Raw genomic sequence first — 18,813 nt, 5'->3', positions numbered from 1 at the left:
CCTAAACGATTCATTCATTTGCTTTGGGTCGACTATAGAACTACCATCAGTATTTTCAATATAAGCAATAGCCCTCTCTGCTTGTCTACTTTTTATTTGCCATGCAAGCACCTTTCCTGTCTTCTCTCCTTGATCATAAAAGGTCTGTTTTACTTTCAATAATTTCGTAGCCATTTTATTTGCAGACAATGTGTCTTGGATCGAAGCAACAAAAGTTGCTTATGTGAATCTGTACAGATTCATTCTGATAAATCTCATTCTCCAGCTTTTTAATCTTCATCTCTAATGTTTTCAATTCTTGTTGAGATTTTTCACTTTTAGAACTACACAAACTAATGATTTGTCCCTGTAAAAAAGCTTTAAATGCCTCCCAACGAATCCCAGCAGATGTTTCGGATAGATTTGTTTCAAAATAAATGTCAATTTGTTTACCTAAAAAGTCAACAAACGATGGATCCCCCAGCCATCCGGATTGAAATCGCCATTTTGGAGGGTCCCTAGTCAATTTTGTATCCCTGTACATCAATGACACTGCTGCATGGTCGGAAATTACAATACTGTGATATTGACAATCTATGATCCTAGAAAGCATTTGAGCTGAAATAAAAAAATAATCTATTCGTGAATAAGTTTGGTGTGTTGCAGAATAACAGGAATAAGAAATTAGAGTTGGGTTAAGATGTCTCCATATATCCAATAGGTTGAGCTCTTTCATAAAATGTTGTATCAGTTTCCTAGAACATAAATGGGAAGTGTCAACACCAGTGGAACGATCCATTTCTGGATCTAAGGTGCAGTTCATATCTCCTGCTATAATATTTTGACCTTGTAGTGAAGCAACTAATAGAAATATATTATTATAAAACCTGGGATCATCTTTGTTAGGACCATATATATTCACTAAATTTATTCTCTCTGTCAATAGCTCACCTTGAATAATTACAAATCTACCAGCTGGGTCCTTAATAATATCCTGAACGTGAAAGAGCACTGATTAATGAAGCAAAATTATGACTCCCCATAGCTTGTGTGTTATAACATGCTGAGAAAACTTATCCATGCCACCGCCTCTCTATTTCTATCTTCTTTTGACGTGTGTCTTTTGCAAAAAGACCACTTTTGCATTAAGTTGTTTGATCCTATGCATCACCTGTTTTATCTTTTTTAATTTACCCAAACCTCTGCAATTCCAAGACAGAAATTTTATTCTATCTACTTGCGACATTTCTTTATTACGTCAAATAATGCCTTAAAGGGGTCATATAATGGTACATGCACTTTTACAAGTTGATTGTAGTGAAATGTGTGTTGGTAGTGCCTGTACACAACCATCATATAATGATACAAATCCATTCAGTGTTTTTGTTTTAATCTCCTTATGTTTTCCCCTGCCTCAAATTGAGCCGTTCGTTTTTGTGACGTCAATAAAACGGACGCCCCTCCCATGATTGTTGATTGACAGCAGCCTTTCAACACAGTTTTATTAACCTTTATATTAATCTTTGCAAATCGCGAAAAAAAGTTTTTCATGACCATTAGTTGTAACATAGCGTTTGTATCTCACTTCTCTACCCTGCCAGTGCATACAAAAATAGATCAAAGTGACATTACGTTAACCAACCATTCAGAAACCTCCTGTTCGAGCCTTAATTGTCGAACTTCTTCGGGGCCGTCATCTTGTTCCGGGTCCGACTCCGGTTCAAACTGATATGATTGCACAGATGTGTCCTCAGAGACTCCCGCTGCCATTCTCTCTCCAAAATATACCCTCAACTGTTGTCAAGGCAACACTCCACGTGCGTTGTATCAAAACGCCCGCAGAACAGAGGGGCGGGGTGAGCGAAGCTCATTATCATTTAAAGGCATATGCACTGAAACGGCGTGCTGAAAACCGAGCTGTTTTTGACCAGGTAAAATTAGTGTTTTCTTAAAATACTTATGAGAATTTTAATAAAAGTATATTACAAAGTTTTTATTTAGACCCTAAACATTCATATTAACTTGTACAAAAATGGCATTATATGACCCCTTTAAGGCACTCATAATTGTCGAGTAACAGGAAGCCAAACAAAAATGAACACATAACGAAAACTTAACGCATAACATTGATTCACCCCGTGTTATCCCTATCTTTTACCAATAGCCCTTATATCAGTAACCCCTCCTCCTCGATTTACTTCTTGAATGGTGTCACCCCGCTAACACTATTGTGCAGACTTACCAAACTTTAATTTCTTCTTTACACTATTTCAAACCCCATTAAAACTTTGTGTCCAGTACCCACATAATAGTATATTCCTAACTTAATTATAATTTCCCTCCAAAAGGCCTAATGCCATTTCGTCCAAACCTATTGTCAAAAGCTGTATTTTTTCCAGCTTTGGCCACAATAACAGTGTTCACATAACTGTGGAAGAACGAAAAAAAAAGGAGAAGATAAACAGCAGAGTCCGTTTGTACCCAATTCAACTATTCACATAATAACAAAAATACTTACTTATAATCAGCCTATATTCAAAACAACCACAATGCTTTCTTGTGAATTTACAGTTCACAGAGTTTAACAAAAGTGCCCTCTTCTGGTCCTCAAGAGTGTCAATTGACCCAGAAAGTTTTTAACTCACCATATCTCATCTATTTTTCAGTCAATTTTCTTGATATTATTAATTGTCATTTCCAACTAAATGAATTTCCAGTAAGGATTAATAATGAAGATAATAATAAAGATAAACAAAAATAAACATCCCGTCAAGGGCTTGCATGTTTGATTCAGTAGGCCTCTACAAATTACTTGCCATCTATGTGGTGCATGTAATTTTCCACTTCTTCTGGGCTGTTCAATGTCACGGTACAGTCTCCATGCGTAAGGAGCAGTTGAGCAGGAAAAACGATTCTATGTCGGTTTATTCCCTTTTCACGTAACTTTTGACGAACTGCGTCGTAGCTTCTCTGCTTTCTATGCACCTCAGCAGATAGATCAGGGAAAAAACAGAGATTGTAATCTTTATACTTGATGATTCGCTTAGCTCTAGCTGCCTTCAGTACCTGCTCCTTCTGCTTGAATTTCAGAAACTTCATGATGATTGTTCTCGGTGGCCCGTTACCATCTTGCCAGACTAGAGCTGGGTATCCGATGAGCTCTCTCTATGAGAATGCAGAGTGGGATGAATCCAGTTCCAAAATCTCTGGCAGCCACTTTTCCAGGAAAGCACATGTATCCATTCCCTCCTTTTCTGGAAGACCGACCAATCTTAGATTATTCCTCCGACTTCTGCATTCCAGATCATCCACTTTATCCGACATCGATTTCACCTGCGTTTCCAGCGTCTCAGCTCTAGTTTTTATTTGAACAATCTCGTCCTCGGCCCCTGATATACGTTCCTCCGCTTCCGTCATTCTCTTTGTAACCTCTGTTATCCCCGAAAGAAGTTTCGTCGATCTTAACACTGACTCGTTTTTCCATTCCTTTAACTGCCTCCATTATATCAGCATTACTAGAATTCCTAACATCAGAGACCTCTCCTCCATCATCTTCCCCCATCTCATCGTGTTCGTTAGTACTCTCAGGGTCTGAGGGCACATTTTGCGTTTCAGTATCCAATTTCCCTTGATAGTTATTACACGAGGGTTTGAAACCGCGACCTCTCACTTCGACGCCATAACCGGAAGTCCAATTAAATAGTTTTTAATTAGACTGCAGCAATTAACATTTTGTCAGAACATCTAGTAAATTACATGTTATTTTGTTTAGTTGCCTATTCATAATTGTGTGAGAATCGTGATTTCTATTTTAGACAAAAAAAATTGTGATCCTTAATATTATAATAAGATCCCCTTCCTACATCAGAAGGGGAGCGAAATCTGATCAGCTTATTTTTTGACAATAGCTTGCAGAGAAAGGCTTACTAAAACAAAGTTACTGGGTTGTCACTTTTCACGTTTTCTGGGTTGGTAGATACACCGGGGTCCCGATTATAGAACTTAAACATGGAAAAAATTTTCATGATATGACCCCTTTAACAGAAATTTGATTCTCAGCTGTTTTCACTGCCAGTAACTTATGTTCTTTTGTGTAGATAAAAAGGGCGAGCAGTGATGATGCTCTGGCTAAACCTGTTCTGGGTTCAGTGGCTGCAGTGTCCCGCATGAAGAAGACCATCACCACAGGAGCCATTTCTGAGCTTACAGACAACAGACCACGCAGCGCTTCAAGTAGGATTTTACAACCTATAAACATAAATCTCATGCTGTCATACTTATTTCCTAAAAGTGTGCAGTCTGTACAGCAATGATTTTGTTACTTTTTAAATGATTTAATGATGTTTATTTAATCTTTTAATTAATCTCTTAAATGGTAAGTAACGTTTGGATGGAATACTTTATTTCAGATGTTCACGTTTCACTATAGTGATATTAATCAGGGTTTCTGCTAGTCTTAAAAAGTCTTAATTCACCCTTAAATCAGAGCAGAAAGTCTTAAATTTATAAAATCATGGCATGAAAAAAGGAATATCTTCCTCAGTATTTTTGTCCTGTTTCAAACACAGATATCTAAACATCTTTAAATCAAGACACATTCACTTGAGATGCAAATGTAAAATAAAAAAAATAAAATCAATTGAGTCCCAATTGTTCTTAAAACAAGAACAAATATTTGTCAATGAGTTATCAATGTATATTCTGAGCCCATTGGCAGATAATTGTTCTTGTTTTCATCACAGAAAACAAGACTGTTTATACAGATACGGAAAATGTATCTTGATTTAAAAATAGTTTGATGTTTGCAAATAAATACTGGACGAACCACTTTTTTGCAGTGTGATTAGAAGGTGCAGTAAAATATATTTCCATATTCTAGTGTTTGGGAGCAATGGGATTCAAGTTTTTTTTTTTTTTTGTAAATTGAATTAAATGTAATGGATATCTGTTTGAAGCTGTATTTTCAAATTCCGAAGTGTTATTTGTGTTTCTTCCTAGACATTTACATTCAGAGAAAATATTGACATATTGTATTCCCTTCAATTTATTATTTTAATTTTCTTTACTTGGTCTTAAAAAGATCTTTAAACATTCTAAAATGTACCTTCATAATACATGCAGAAACATTGTTTATACATAGTAGATAAACTCTCCCAGTCCAAGAAATATCATGGCACGGGTAACATCATTTGAATGGTAAAAAAAAAAAAAAAATCTCATTTGAGTTGTGCAAGTAGCTTTGCTGTTTTTCATGTGATCATGTGACTGTAACCTGCACATATCAAAATACTTATAGACATACATGACATGCTATCATGTCATGTCAGTATTTTCATAAAATGTTAAAGGGATTTGCTCACCAATAATGTAAGTTCTGTCATCATTTACTCACAAGTTATTTTAAATAACGTGTATAACCAAACAGTTTTGGTGACCATTGACTTTTATTGTATAGACAAAAACACTGAGACATTTCTCAAAATATCTTCCTAATGTTCCACAGAAGAAAGCAAGTCATATAGGTTTAAAATAACATGATAGTGAGTAAATGATGGATGCATTTTTGTGCTGGAACTATTAAAGGAATTAAGGTCCCTTTTAGAGTAAAATCACTACTTAGCTCTTGTGAGTGCAGCTGATCACCTCTAGAGGGCAACAGGAAACCGTTCTCGAATATTAAATATCTAGCGTAGGCTGATGATGGCAGTTCGATATTTAACACCGTATTTGTGTAAAAGATAACTCTTTTGAGTTTAACTATATCAAAAGAATATTAACAGAATCCAAAGCTGATATGGAAAACACGACTTAGACTTCCAGTATTAAATGATGGAAGCAGAACCACCAAAAGGGATCTGATTTGCTTCTGATTAAATTGTCTTTGAGAAATGAGATATGAGGGATTGTGTCTTTGTAGAGTGCATTTATCTGTGCTCTCTATTGACCTCAGACAGGGAAGTTGCCATATTTAATTTATTCGCAAATGAAAACAAGGGATAGACTGTTCTATACATTGCACAATTTTGTAGATGTGTTGATTGGAGTAGATTGATGAGTCTGATATCAATAATTCCTCTTTCGTCAACATTGCCACACAGAAGAAAGACAAAAGCTGAAATAGTTATTGTGTTGAACAGGAATGCTGCCTGGCCACATGACCTCTGTGGGATTGGCCCTATGTTAAAATGCCAGTGTCAGGGTGTAGCAGAATCCTTTGTACTTCATGTGATGCTTGGCTGGCTGATTTAACTGTAGGTGAAGGACGTGCTAATGTGCTCAATAATTGAGGTGGATAAAGTCATGAAAAACAAAATAGACAAAAAACGATCATGGTTAAGCCAGGGACACACTTAACAACTGTAAGGCCGATTATGAATGTAATTTGATACTTTACGACTGATCATGCCCAAACGCGCCGAGTCAGAGACAGTTTTGTTCAGTCGGTGTTCACAGTTGGTGTTTAAAATCTGCCTCAGTATTTGGAAACAGCCTGTAAGTGTGTTCAGTTCATTCTTAGAATGTTTCAGCTAGTCGTTAAGTGTGTCCCCAGCATTACACACTAGACAAGAGCACAGTTGGAAATATGGAAGACTTTTTTCATGCTTAAAGGGATAGTTTACCTAAAAACTCAAATTGTGTCTTAAAGGAGTAGTTCACTTTAAAATGAAAATTACCCCATGATTTACTCATCCTCAAGCCATCCTAGGTGTATATTACTTTCTTCTTTCAGACGAGTACAATCGGAGTTATATTAATAAATGCCCTGGCTCTTCCAAGCTTTATAATGGCAGTGGTTTGCAACCAACAGATTAAAGCTCAAAAAAGTGCATCCATCCATCATAAACGAACTCCACACGGCTTCGGCGGGTTAATAAAGACCTTCTGAAGCATGAGTTATAATAAAAATATTCATATTTAAAACTTTATAAATTAAAATAACTAGCTTCCGTCCAAACGAACATACGTATTTGACTTAAGTGTAAGAAAAAAAAGAAGAAAGTCATATACATCTAGGATGGCTTGAGGGTGAGTAAATCATGGGGTAATTTTCATTTTAAAGTGAACTACTCCTTTAATTTACATCATCCTCATGTCGTTGCAAACCTGTAAGCTGTTATTTTTTTATGTGGAATAAAAACAAAAAGTTTTTTTAAGAATCATGCCAACATGCTCCTCAAGAACCATTTCTTATTATTATCTATGTTGAAAACAGTTGTGCTGCTTAAAAGTTTTTTGGAAACTGACATTTTTTCAGGATTTCTTTAATTAATAGAAATTTGAAATAGAAATTGTTTGTAACAATGTAAAAGTCATGTCAAGTCACCTTTATTTATATTGTGCTTTATACAATACAGATTGTTTCACAACAGCTTTACAGGGTTAAACAGGAAAATAATAATTCAATGACAAACAGATTTAAATTCTGCTGTAAAGAAGTAGCGTCATTGTTTAGCTGAGGTCAGTTCAGAGTTGATTCAGTTCCATTCAATAACTGGAAAGATCATCAGATTTGAAATGAGTTCAATTCAGCTATAAAGCAGCTCCATGGAAAACGGTGATGTCATCGTCCAGTGTCAGTAATCAATAATATTGCTGAATATTAAGTGTCCCCAACCAAGCAAACCAGAGGCGACAGTGGCAAGGGGGACCAGTTCTCCTCTGGCCAAATTAATAATTCACACATCACAAGTCACATTGTGGATTGATACTATGTCATGAATATTCATCCAGTTCCTTCTGCTTTAAGATTAGGATACATCACGCTGGAATATGGTGGGGTAGAGTTGAAGCTGGAGTAAAATAATAATAATAATAATAATTTAGTTCATTTATATATATATATTATATATATATATATATATATATATATATTGGTGGGCCGTTATCGGCGTTAACGTGCTGCGTTAACGTGAGACTCTTATCGTGCGATAAAAAAAATATCGCTGTTAATCTATTCTCAAAGTTGGGTTGGGAGCTGGGTCTATACTACGCAAGCTATGATGACTTTCACCTTGATATTTTAGCGCAGATGTATACCTAGCCAAATTGCACTGTAGGGGGCATTTAATACCAATATATTGAAACATCTGTTTATCCATAATCCCTTAATAAAGGAGTCCAGACATTAGAAAAATATCAGTCTATGCGTTTTATATTTAATATGAGGGAAATACACATCCGTAACGGACGTGACACAAAAAAACCTTTAAATTTCAGGTTGCAAAAGTACAAAAAGTAATACTACCCACCGGATGAAGAAGGGTTGGCTCTCCACAGAACATAAAATATTCATTTTGTCTTATTTTTCGTGTACGCATTTATGAGGGAAAAACAATGTTATGTGACAGTTCCCCGTTACGGACGTGACCGCTCTGAAAGCGGCACTGAAAGACTATTTTAAAACTTTCACAGAGACATCAAACAGAAAGCACAAAGCCTTTCATTAAGGTGAATTTCGTTTTGTATTAATTGTATCTTAATTTTAATCAATGTTTCATCAGCCAATTGCCTGGATTTAATAAATACGAAGTAAATATAGCAGACAATAGAAAATCACGACACGGAGGCGCCGGCGCGTGAACTGGAGCTCGTCTTGAGTCATAAATGAACCGAAACACAGCGTATAAGGTAGGCCTACTTGCCTCAGGAGTACAGTGGGTGGCGTGAGGTTCGAATGTATAATAGAATAGTTACGAAAATGGAGAGAAAATATAAATCGGGCGCATTAAAAAGAAAAGAACGAGAAGGCTCAACAAGTGACACATTATTACATATGCATTAATCAGATATTTTACCTTTTTTTTTTTACGTTTTTAATTTTAAAATGACTTGGTAGCAGAGGGCCCCATGATGAAGCTCCGCCCCCACTGAACTGAGAGTCTAGCTCCACCCTGCCCATCTTACAAACTACCTGCGAGGTTATTTATTTGGGTAGCACACATATTCTGAATGCCTTCGGCAGAATTCAAATGAGCCATTTTAATCTAGATTAATTCCAAGATTACAGTGAGATTAATCTAGATTAAAAAAATGTATCTATGCCCACCACTAATATATATATATATATATATATATATATATATAGTCACTCTGGAGAAAACCGTCATCGCCCACCTCAGTTCAGTTCTCATATAATGATGTCAATGCAGGCAGATCAATAATATTGTTGAATATTAAATAAAATGTTCGCCAATGGCGAAAAAAAAAGCGGCAAAGGCGACAGTGGCAAGGAACCAAAACTCCATCAGGTGGCAGAATGGAGAAAAAAAAAACCTTGGGAGAACCCAGGCTCAGTCGGGGGGCCAATGAACGAACAGTGTATGATTATGATTCAGGCAGCATTATAGGTCAGAAGTCAGATTTGATTGGAACATTCAGAATATTATATAGTTCCATGTGGTTGAAGATCGGAGTCATCACATGGGTATGGAGACGAGTTTGTTGAGGATAAGTGCAGATGGCTGTCGTGTTGATGAGGCCTTCACAGGGGAGTCTAGTTGACACAAGCACTTGAGCGATGCGTTGTGGTCGTGTCTAAGTGAACGTTAACAGTTGAGAAAGAAAACGCATGTGTAACAGTATATTGGATCTATGCATTAGATCTTAAAGTGACAGCAGCCTATAAATACCTGTTACTGTCCGTGTCATTAATGTTAATCAAACAGCAAAAGACAAACAGAAAAAATCACTCACTGCTCTTGACTGAATAACTTCTGTCATTTTAATTGTAAGGATTAATCTGTGTTTAATTTATTTAGGGAAGACTATACAGTGTAATTTTACATTTGATTACTGTAACAGGGTTCGTTGTTGTGGGAAGGAGGCGGGAACCGGCGAACAAAAATAAAAACAAATACAAAAAATGAAAGTAAAAGACAGCAGTCCCTCACGGACGACTGCTGTCACATAATAAAACACAAACAAAACAAAACAGGTTCAGGCCTGTTCCTCTCTCGATCTTCACTGCCGTCGCTCCTCCTTAATGCTTCCGCTCCTCCTTGAGAGATACGAGACGCCACTCATTATCACTCACGCCACCGGCCTCGTGCCGCTCTCTCACGGCGCTCGGCCTCGTCCTGCTCGCCACAATTACTTTATTCAATTTCTGTAGTATTTCTTACCAGAATACTACTCAGACCTACTGAAGAAAAAAAAAATACAAATAAAGCACTGATTATTTCATTCGCATCTTTATTCTATTGTATTTGGGTCAAAGAAGAAAACGGGTTGTCGAGCATATATATATATATATATAAAAGTGTAGTACAGCTTTAAATTGAGTTTAAAGTTAATTTTATAATTTTCCTAGCAAAAAAATAATGACCATCATATATTTTTACCATGATTTACAGAAGACACACACTAAATGTAATTCAGTGTAACAATAGTTTATATACCAAAAAATCTTGGCAGGCATATTTAAAACAAGAATCGTTTAATGACAATCGTTTAATGACTAATTTTAATGATCACAATGCAGCCCCCAAATACTAATTAATTGTAATTTTAAAATCTTTATACTTTGTCACTATCCTTCAAACCACTAAGTTTTACCCATTTGTCAGCAAGAAGTTTTTGTAAGGAAGTGAAAATCATTACAATTTATAAATAAAGATAAATACATTGACAGCTAATCAGAATACATTCCGTTTTAAAGAGCTTGAGCATTTAATGTAGCAGACGACAAACCTGTAGCTCGCGATTTGAATCAACAGAACGATATCATCTGCTGGTGTGGATGCTAATATAGTTATTGTTATGGTTATTTTTATAGTTATCGTTCTTGGTGTGAATGGGCCTTAAGAGTGCCGCTCAAGCTGCTGAGTCTGCATTTACTTTTTGGCTTTTTATAGTGCCTAGCAACTCGCTTGTGTTTGTGGGCATCTAAAATAAATCAATAACAAATAAAACAATACAAAAATGCATTAAAATAGTACTATTTATTATGTTTATTAAGTCTAAACATTCCTCATTTATCTGTAATATAAACAAAATGCTAAAAATCTACTGTCATTCAAATGACAATTTTCAAATGACAATGACAAATACTCTGAATGACGAAACTTGATTGATTGACGAAACTTGATTGATTGACGAAACTTGAAAATGACAATTTTACACTTTGGAATATTATTTCACCCATATTTTGACATGTTATTTTTCACAAAAGTTATTTGAAACACGAAAGTAGACACTTTACTTGCATTTAATGTGTTTTTATGTATATAAAATCACTTTCATAAATTTTATTTGATGCGGACACCAAAATGGTGACGTCTCATCTTTGACCCATTTATACTTGTCTTTTTTGTAGGGGTGTAACGATACCCTCATGTCACGATTCGATACATATCACGATACTGAACTCACGATACGATATTATTGCGATGCTCCAAGACATATGATAAAGGGTTAACAAAAAATGTACTGTTGATTAAAATGCTAAATTTGATATTACATTGTGGGTTTAAATGAATAGGCTTGGACTTGGTGCTTGTAACCCAAGGACAATGGTGACACCAGAATAAAAATATTCAAGATTCTGAAGCTGAAAATACTGAATTATTTTAGATGAATATGCTTGCACTCTTTCACTGACTAGATATATTTAAAATAATGTCGGACACTTTTTACTGGGAACATCAGAGATTTGGCATTATCAGGACCCACAAATATTCCCACATTTCATTATTATACATTATAATCAACATTATATATAGTAGTTTAATGTAGTACTGACACTAAAACTCTGAAAACTTGAATTTTTTTCTCACACAGTAATTTTTATTTTGGGGGGACTATCCACGATACATATTGTCACTATCCACGATACGTATTGTTGCATTTTTGTATTGCGATATATTGTGACACGATATATTGATACACCCCTACTTTTTTGTAAATTCAATTCAAAGTTTGAAATCAGGCTTACACCGTGTCCTAACATATGCGATGCGATAAGATTCCAGCGACAAATAATTTGTCTGTCCACACTAGACGTGACGCGACTGCGAGATGCGTCAAAATCAATCAAACCCCACAGCCAATCAGAACACCATGTGGGCGGAGTCTTGCGGCAAGTGCACAGCACCAGAGAATCTTGACGGCACTCGCAAGAAAATGGATAAGTAGGCTACATAATCAAATTCACAAATATTACACCATTTAAACATTATTAAAAATACATAGGCTACTAAGTTACTAAAACAAAGAATACACTTGTTTTTTCACAGTTTGAACGTTCTTGTTTCCATTTGTTTAATTTCAAGATCTGAGGTGAATTATCCGTCGGAGAAAAATAGAAACCGTTGTAATAGAAATAGAATCGTCATGTGTCGCCGTCGCGGCTGGTTAGGACAAAAACTCTGATTAACATGGAAAAGATACCTTTTAACGCACATTGCATCATAGGACACGTGTTATGGTGTGTGTAAACTAGTGTGCAACAAAATTAACCCCATTGTAAAAAAAATAGCATTGTGTTATCAAACATTGAAGTGAGATAATTATATATATATTTTTTTTTATGTCTAAAAAATGCACCCCCTCAAACTGTCTAACAAAAGCTTATTTGATGTCTATTTTAGAGTAAAAACTTTATAATCTATCCAAAACTAGTCAACGAAATGTTGTCATTACAGACACTATTCTATATATCGCGATTAGAACAAATCTCAGTAGGCTATAGCAATATAGTTTGGATGTGTTCATGTAAAAATAACGTTTACTAATGTAGGAGCGAGAGTGAATGAACGCACAGATGTGAAGTACATCTGTAGGAAAACAACATCACGCGCGCGTCTGTGCCATTCATTCATTCACACGCAGACACGCAATTCATATTTAAACAGTCTTTGTGCAGTTTACAGACACTATTCAATAACGCGATTAGAACAAAGCACTTAAGAATAAACTTACTTCATCAGCTGGATCCGAGCTCCTCGAAATGAAACTATACCAGCACTTCTGAGGTAACTTTTTGGATGTTTTATCCAGCTGATGTGTGCGTTTTCATGGCTTGCCTCAACATTTGCGTTTGAATAGCGTGCACTCTCTGTGGGCGTGGTCACATTAACACGTCATACGCTATAATTAGCTGAAAGTAAAAAGACTGACATCTCTCTCTTTTCATACAGATTACATAAACTGAGAATATTTGTTTTTTATATAAATTACTTAATTTAAAAGAAGAGAATTTCAGCTTCATAACGAAAAATCTTTCGTGCCTGTGTGACAAGTATTTACTTAGTTACAGTTAATTTTCGGACGTGTTTCAGAATGAACTTCACTGACGGAGAGAACGCAAAATTCGCATCATGTTTATTTTTCTTTATTTGACAAAAAGCAGAACACTGTTTTAATTGTGAGTACCCACAAAAAAAATAGACACTTAAAAGGGTCTAATTATGTACAACACTTATATGTAAGATCAAAATCAACAGGGTAATTTGAGTCTCTTTTGCACTGATAAGGAAAAAAGTGAGCTCGGCGCGATAGCCGACCCCAGAGGGTTAAACAACTACATTCTCGCCTGAAATACTCTTAAAATTACATTTCATGGCACAATAACAGTAGTATTTTGATATTACACGGGTTTTCTCCTCTGCTATTGACGCTTGCTGGTTGGTGTGAGATGCATTCTGGGATACCTGGCTGTCTCAAGTCCGCACAAGTCACATCTCGATGCATCCTCGGTAAACGGGGCGGAGATGTGAACTTTGGATTGGAACAGTACTTGGGCAGTGACTGATGATGTTTCACAAGTCCACAAGAACACAAGTACAGACAAGAACGCATATTGAGAAACGGCCTAGGTCACAGGACTGAACCAAAAACATAATGAAGGGGGAAACACTGGACAAACATGTAACAGTTATGAAGCCTACATGACAGATTTGTACTTCACATGTTGCACTTAACTATCTTCCTTTGCAAAGTGATTCCATCATGGCCAACAGCACGCATCTGAAGTGGCTCAGCTGAAGTAAATAATTCATTATCTATCGGCTTTAATATATCCGCCTAATTTTCTTATCGGATCGATAATGATAACATCAAAAATCATATATGATATATCATGCATCCATAGCTAATATAGTCATACTTCCTGGTTCCAGTAAGAACTCTAGCTGCTGCGTTTTGGACCAGCTGGAGTTTGTTTATTAAGCGTGCAGGGCAACCACCCAGTAGAGAATTACAATAATCTAGCCATGAGGTCATGAACGCATGATTTGAGATTGAGACATTGAAAGCATGCATGTCGTAATTTAGATATATTTTTAAGATGGAAAAAATTAGTTTTTACTAGGGTGCCCCCCGACTAAAGATTTTTCTAGTCGACTAGTATTCGTTTATTATACTAATTGCATGTTTATGATATTAATTTAATTACTTAAATATATACTAAATATATAAATTAGCGCTCAAATGCATACATTACACATGCCGCAGCGCACCAGGAAGTTATGATTATGAATGTGTTCAGAAAAAACACCAAGGAGACTAGAATAATTGTATAATTTAATAATAATTATTAATAATAATAATTTTAATAATTTATTGGATATTCAGATTTAGTGAGTAACATTTTATACTACAGTGGCCACATTGCTCACTTTGCATGGTAATATTATAATACATGTTGTTCATAAGTACACTTATATAATAATAACAAATCAAAATCTGACATGCACTAGACAGGAAATGTAGTGTGATACTTTTTTCTTGCAACATTGGTGAAACAATTCAGCGTCGAAGGCAAATATGTAATAATTTCATCATGTGAGTCAAGATTGTGTAATATTGTCATTGTTTCAGTCATGGTGCATTAGCAGGGCAACCACATTTTCAGATCCTGTTCTGTCAGTTGATGTGCTTTGTTGTCATGTTTTGATATACTAAAGCAGAATGATTAAGTAGCTGGCTGCCAACCAAGGAATGCCATGAATGTTTGGACAGTTGGTCTTAATTATTATTACATTGCATGATATATCAGCTGCCCTTCAGAAGCTGAATCTTAAATTAGGGATCCACCTATTTGTTGTAAAATGCTAACCAATGCTTATTTACTTCATAGATATGACGAAAACATATACATGAGATCATACAAATTCGTCACCAATTTGTCAAAATGTTAAAACTTACAAATTGCCATGATACAGTGGGTACTCAACCAGAATAATACTTTTACCGCCGCCGCTACCGCGGCGGTAAAATTCTGGTGTGTATTTGTTGCCCTTTACCGCTAAGAGGCGCTACAATTACACACTTTGAAAAGTGTCAGTTTATTCTCTCTATTGCGTAATCTGCCGCAGTGCCGCTGCTCATTGAGAGCGATTGAAAGCTGGTAACAGATGATTTCAAGTGAAACTTGTCGTTAAACGAATTCATAATCACAATAGGCCTAGTGAAATTAAATTGAATCAATAGTGAAAACATTTCAACATAAAACATTGCAACCGAAATTAGGCTATCAATGAGGGTTTGGAAGAGCATAAAACAATTTTTAACAGCGTTCAGACGATAGCTCAGTGGTTAACGCAACAACATGAGCCTCACTACGCTTCAAACGATCTGAGATCGAATCTCAATGGAGACAGTTTGCTGTTGGCCGAATTCGTTTATGTTTTACCGTTCTTGATGCTTAAATAGGTAACTGTTTATTAGCGAGTTCATTAACTGTTTACTTATGTAAAGTCAAGAGTTTTGTTTAAATTATCAATGGCACATTACAACATAAATTTGCTACATTCCAGTAGAGCCGCTGCACGACAAAACTGATGAGGGAAGATTAGCTGATCGCGTCAGAAAATGAAAATAATGAAGCTTGTCTTTAATCTGCTAAATTATTGTTTTGTGAATCATTCACGAAATTGAGGTGATAGACAGTCTAGCCGCGTTTCCACTGTCGGGCCAGTGCTAGGCCAGGGCTTTAAACGGGCCGTGCCGTGCTAATAGCCTCGGGCCAGTAGCACCTGGCCTGCGTTTCCACTGTCGGGCCAAAAGCTCCACAGCGCGTCACTAAAACACGCCCGCAACACGCCTCTCTGGAACGTCACACTAACCCATCATTTCACCAACAAATGGAAGTTTTATCAGAAAACTAATCAGAAAGAAATCACTGGAAACAGCGTGCATCGCAAAACAAACATGATAAAAGCGGCCGTTTGCTGGCATTTTTGTTGTTTACTTGAATATTTAAAACCCAAGCATCGATGTTTTACCACAGGTTTACAATAAAAAGTGATACATTGATCATAATGAATTAATTTATTAATTTATCCACATCGGATCACAAACAGAAGGCATTAAAACATGAAAGTGAGTTAAATTATTTTAAAAGTCTTTAATGCTGACAGAATCATTCGGCGCTGGCCACTGCCGGGCCAGGGCCGGGCCGTGCTAGTGCGTGCCAGGGCCAGTCGCGTTTCCACTGTCACTTCCGGGGCTTGATCGGGGCTTACTCGGGGCCAACGGCCAGGATTTCTGGCCTGTCGAATACCTTGGGCCAAAGCGGGCCAGCTCGGGCTAGAGGAGTGGTTACGAACAGAGGCGGGGATTACCTGAGTCGAGAGACAGGAGCGCCGAATGATTCTGTCAGCATTAAAGACTTTTAAAATAATTTAACTCACTTTCATGTTTTAATGCCTTCTGTTTGTGATCCGATGTGGATTCTGATCACCGTATAAGGTAGAAATATTTATACGCGATGCAAAAGACTATGCGCGCTAACCATTACCATAGTAAACATAGTAAACGCTTGAAGATACGCATAGTAAAAAAACATGGTGAACGCTTGAAGAAGTCAGACCAATCATAAAGGCTATCACAATCATGTTTTTATTTTATCTGTCAGTAGCCTACATATACTAGTAGTCTCTTTATACCGGACTATCTACTTTTTTTCGGGAGCTTCCTTTTTCTCTGACTGAAAATATATCTGTAGCCACTGGGAGTCGAGACTGTGCTAACGCTCCTCAGGTCGTATTTTTGGTGGCATATAACATTATTTGTAGAAATTATCATTGTTTCTAAATGTGATATGTCCTGTAAAAAACAGCCTCGACTGAATAATGTAAGTGTGTCCTCTTTCTTTTGTGAAATAGACCTAACGTTAACGGTCATTTATTTCTCTGTGACTAATGTGCAATTTTGACATAAATTAATTCATTATGATCAATGTATCACTTTTTATTGTAAACCTGTGGTAAAACATCGATGCTTGGGTTTTAAATATTCAAGTAAACAACAAAAATGCCAGCAAACGGCCGCTTTTATCATGTTTGTTTTGCGATGCACGCTGTTTCCAGTGATTTCTTTCTGATTAGTTTTCTGATAAAACTTCCATTTGTTGGTGAAATGATGGGTTAGTGTGACGTTCCAGAGAGGCGTGTTGCGGGCGTGTTTTAGTGACGCGCTGTGGAGCTTCTGGCCCGACAGTGGAAACGCAGGCCAGGTGCTACTGGCCCGAGGCTATTAGCCCGGCACGGCCCGTTTAAAGCCCTGGCCTAGCACTGGCCCGACAGTGGAAACGCGGCTACTGGAAACGCGGCTAGTGATACCCGGCCATAGCAACGGAAGAAATTTTTCAAAACAGATCCATAAATTGAACAAATCAGAAAAGACTGATTTTGTTGACTTGGCTACACAAAATAACAGACTAACTTAATAGTATTGCTTTCAATATAAAAAACAAATGAAAATGTAAAAGAACACTAAAATTAATTAAGTTTGAAACCCCATCGCACATTTTTAAGGTTTAAATAAAGTGGGACAGTTTATTTGTTTAAAACAGCTGGTTGCATTGAGTTTAGAGTTTCCTTTGCGATGCAAAATAAGAAAAACAGAATCTTATTCTTGCAACATTTTAAATTTGTATTGCCAAAGAAATTGCAGCTTAATTAAACAATTAAAACAGTACAAAACGACATAAATTAAGAACATGCGTTTTTCTTTGCCTCTCTCTTGCGCTGGATCTCTTTTTAGCAAAGTTTATTTTGTCTCCCTCCAAAAAAAAAAAAAAAAAACTGTAACAAATTATTTTGCCTTTGTTGCTTCAAAGACACAGCATGCCTTGTTGAATTCACTTACAATAAAACGAGGTTGAATTAAAGAGCTCTTTATCTGCTTCGTTTCGTCAACAGTTAATGTTTAGATAATGCCAGATTGTTGACAATCATACACACTGCTTCAAACATTCTAAAACTCTATAAAAACAGTTGAAACAACTGGATTGAACACTTTAATTTAAATTTTGTGTGAAAAACTTTAAATACAAAAAATACACTATATTTATAATTAAATAAGATATAGGGCCTACATTTGGACACATCGAGAGATTTATCCTTAAAAGAATTTAGCCTTTGCCTGCTCATTGGGCTGGCTATCCGACATCTCCATATGAAAGACGAACATTAACACCTATTGTGCACGCGCGATAAAGCCACTGTCCCTCCAAACCCCCACAGGCTCTCTGAATCTGAGACTGACTTAAAACAAGAAGTCGCAATTCACACTTAAACCGCTATTAGACATTAGCATTAGGCTATTAAAGTGTTGATAATGAAGGAATTAAATAATGTGAGCTACATGTAGTGATATTTCTGTCATGAAACTTTATTACTAAATATTTAATTTCAATAATTCATTCAATTTCAATAAGTTTTTCTTTTTTATTCAAATAAATCTCGAACCACAGTGCTTCGTTGTGCTGCTGTTAAACTAAATAACATTTATAGAATAATTATGAACTTAAATGAAACAATAGCGCAACATTTCGACAAATAAATTATTTGATTTGTTTTTACATTTTAATTCAGGGCGATTTAGCCTATT

General features: G+C 36.2%; 1 protein-coding gene across 4 annotated transcripts in view; it reads left to right on the top strand.

Moving 5' to 3' along the window:
* specc1 (sperm antigen with calponin homology and coiled-coil domains 1) overlaps positions 1–18,813 on the top strand; it is a 373,450-nt gene that overhangs the window by 163,406 nt on the left and 191,231 nt on the right. For all 4 annotated transcript variants that reach the window (XR_008803997.1, XM_056236125.1, XM_056236143.1 and 1 more), the window contains exon 3: positions 4,077–4,212. Coding sequence is in view for 3 of the 4 variants with exons in the window: in XM_056236125.1 (XP_056092100.1) it covers positions 4,077–4,212 (136 nt within the window). In the remaining variant the exon portion in view is untranslated. The remainder of the gene's footprint in view (positions 1–4,076; positions 4,213–18,813) is intronic.

The sequence above is a fragment of the Rhinichthys klamathensis genome, unplaced genomic scaffold (assembly GCF_029890125.1).
Source record: "Rhinichthys klamathensis goyatoka isolate OS25496 unplaced genomic scaffold, OSU_Roscu_1.1 h1tg000019l_1, whole genome shotgun sequence".
In the NCBI taxonomy this organism is placed as follows: domain Eukaryota; kingdom Metazoa; phylum Chordata; class Actinopteri; order Cypriniformes; family Leuciscidae; genus Rhinichthys; species Rhinichthys klamathensis.
This window is presented reverse-complemented; position numbering and strand designations above follow the sequence as displayed.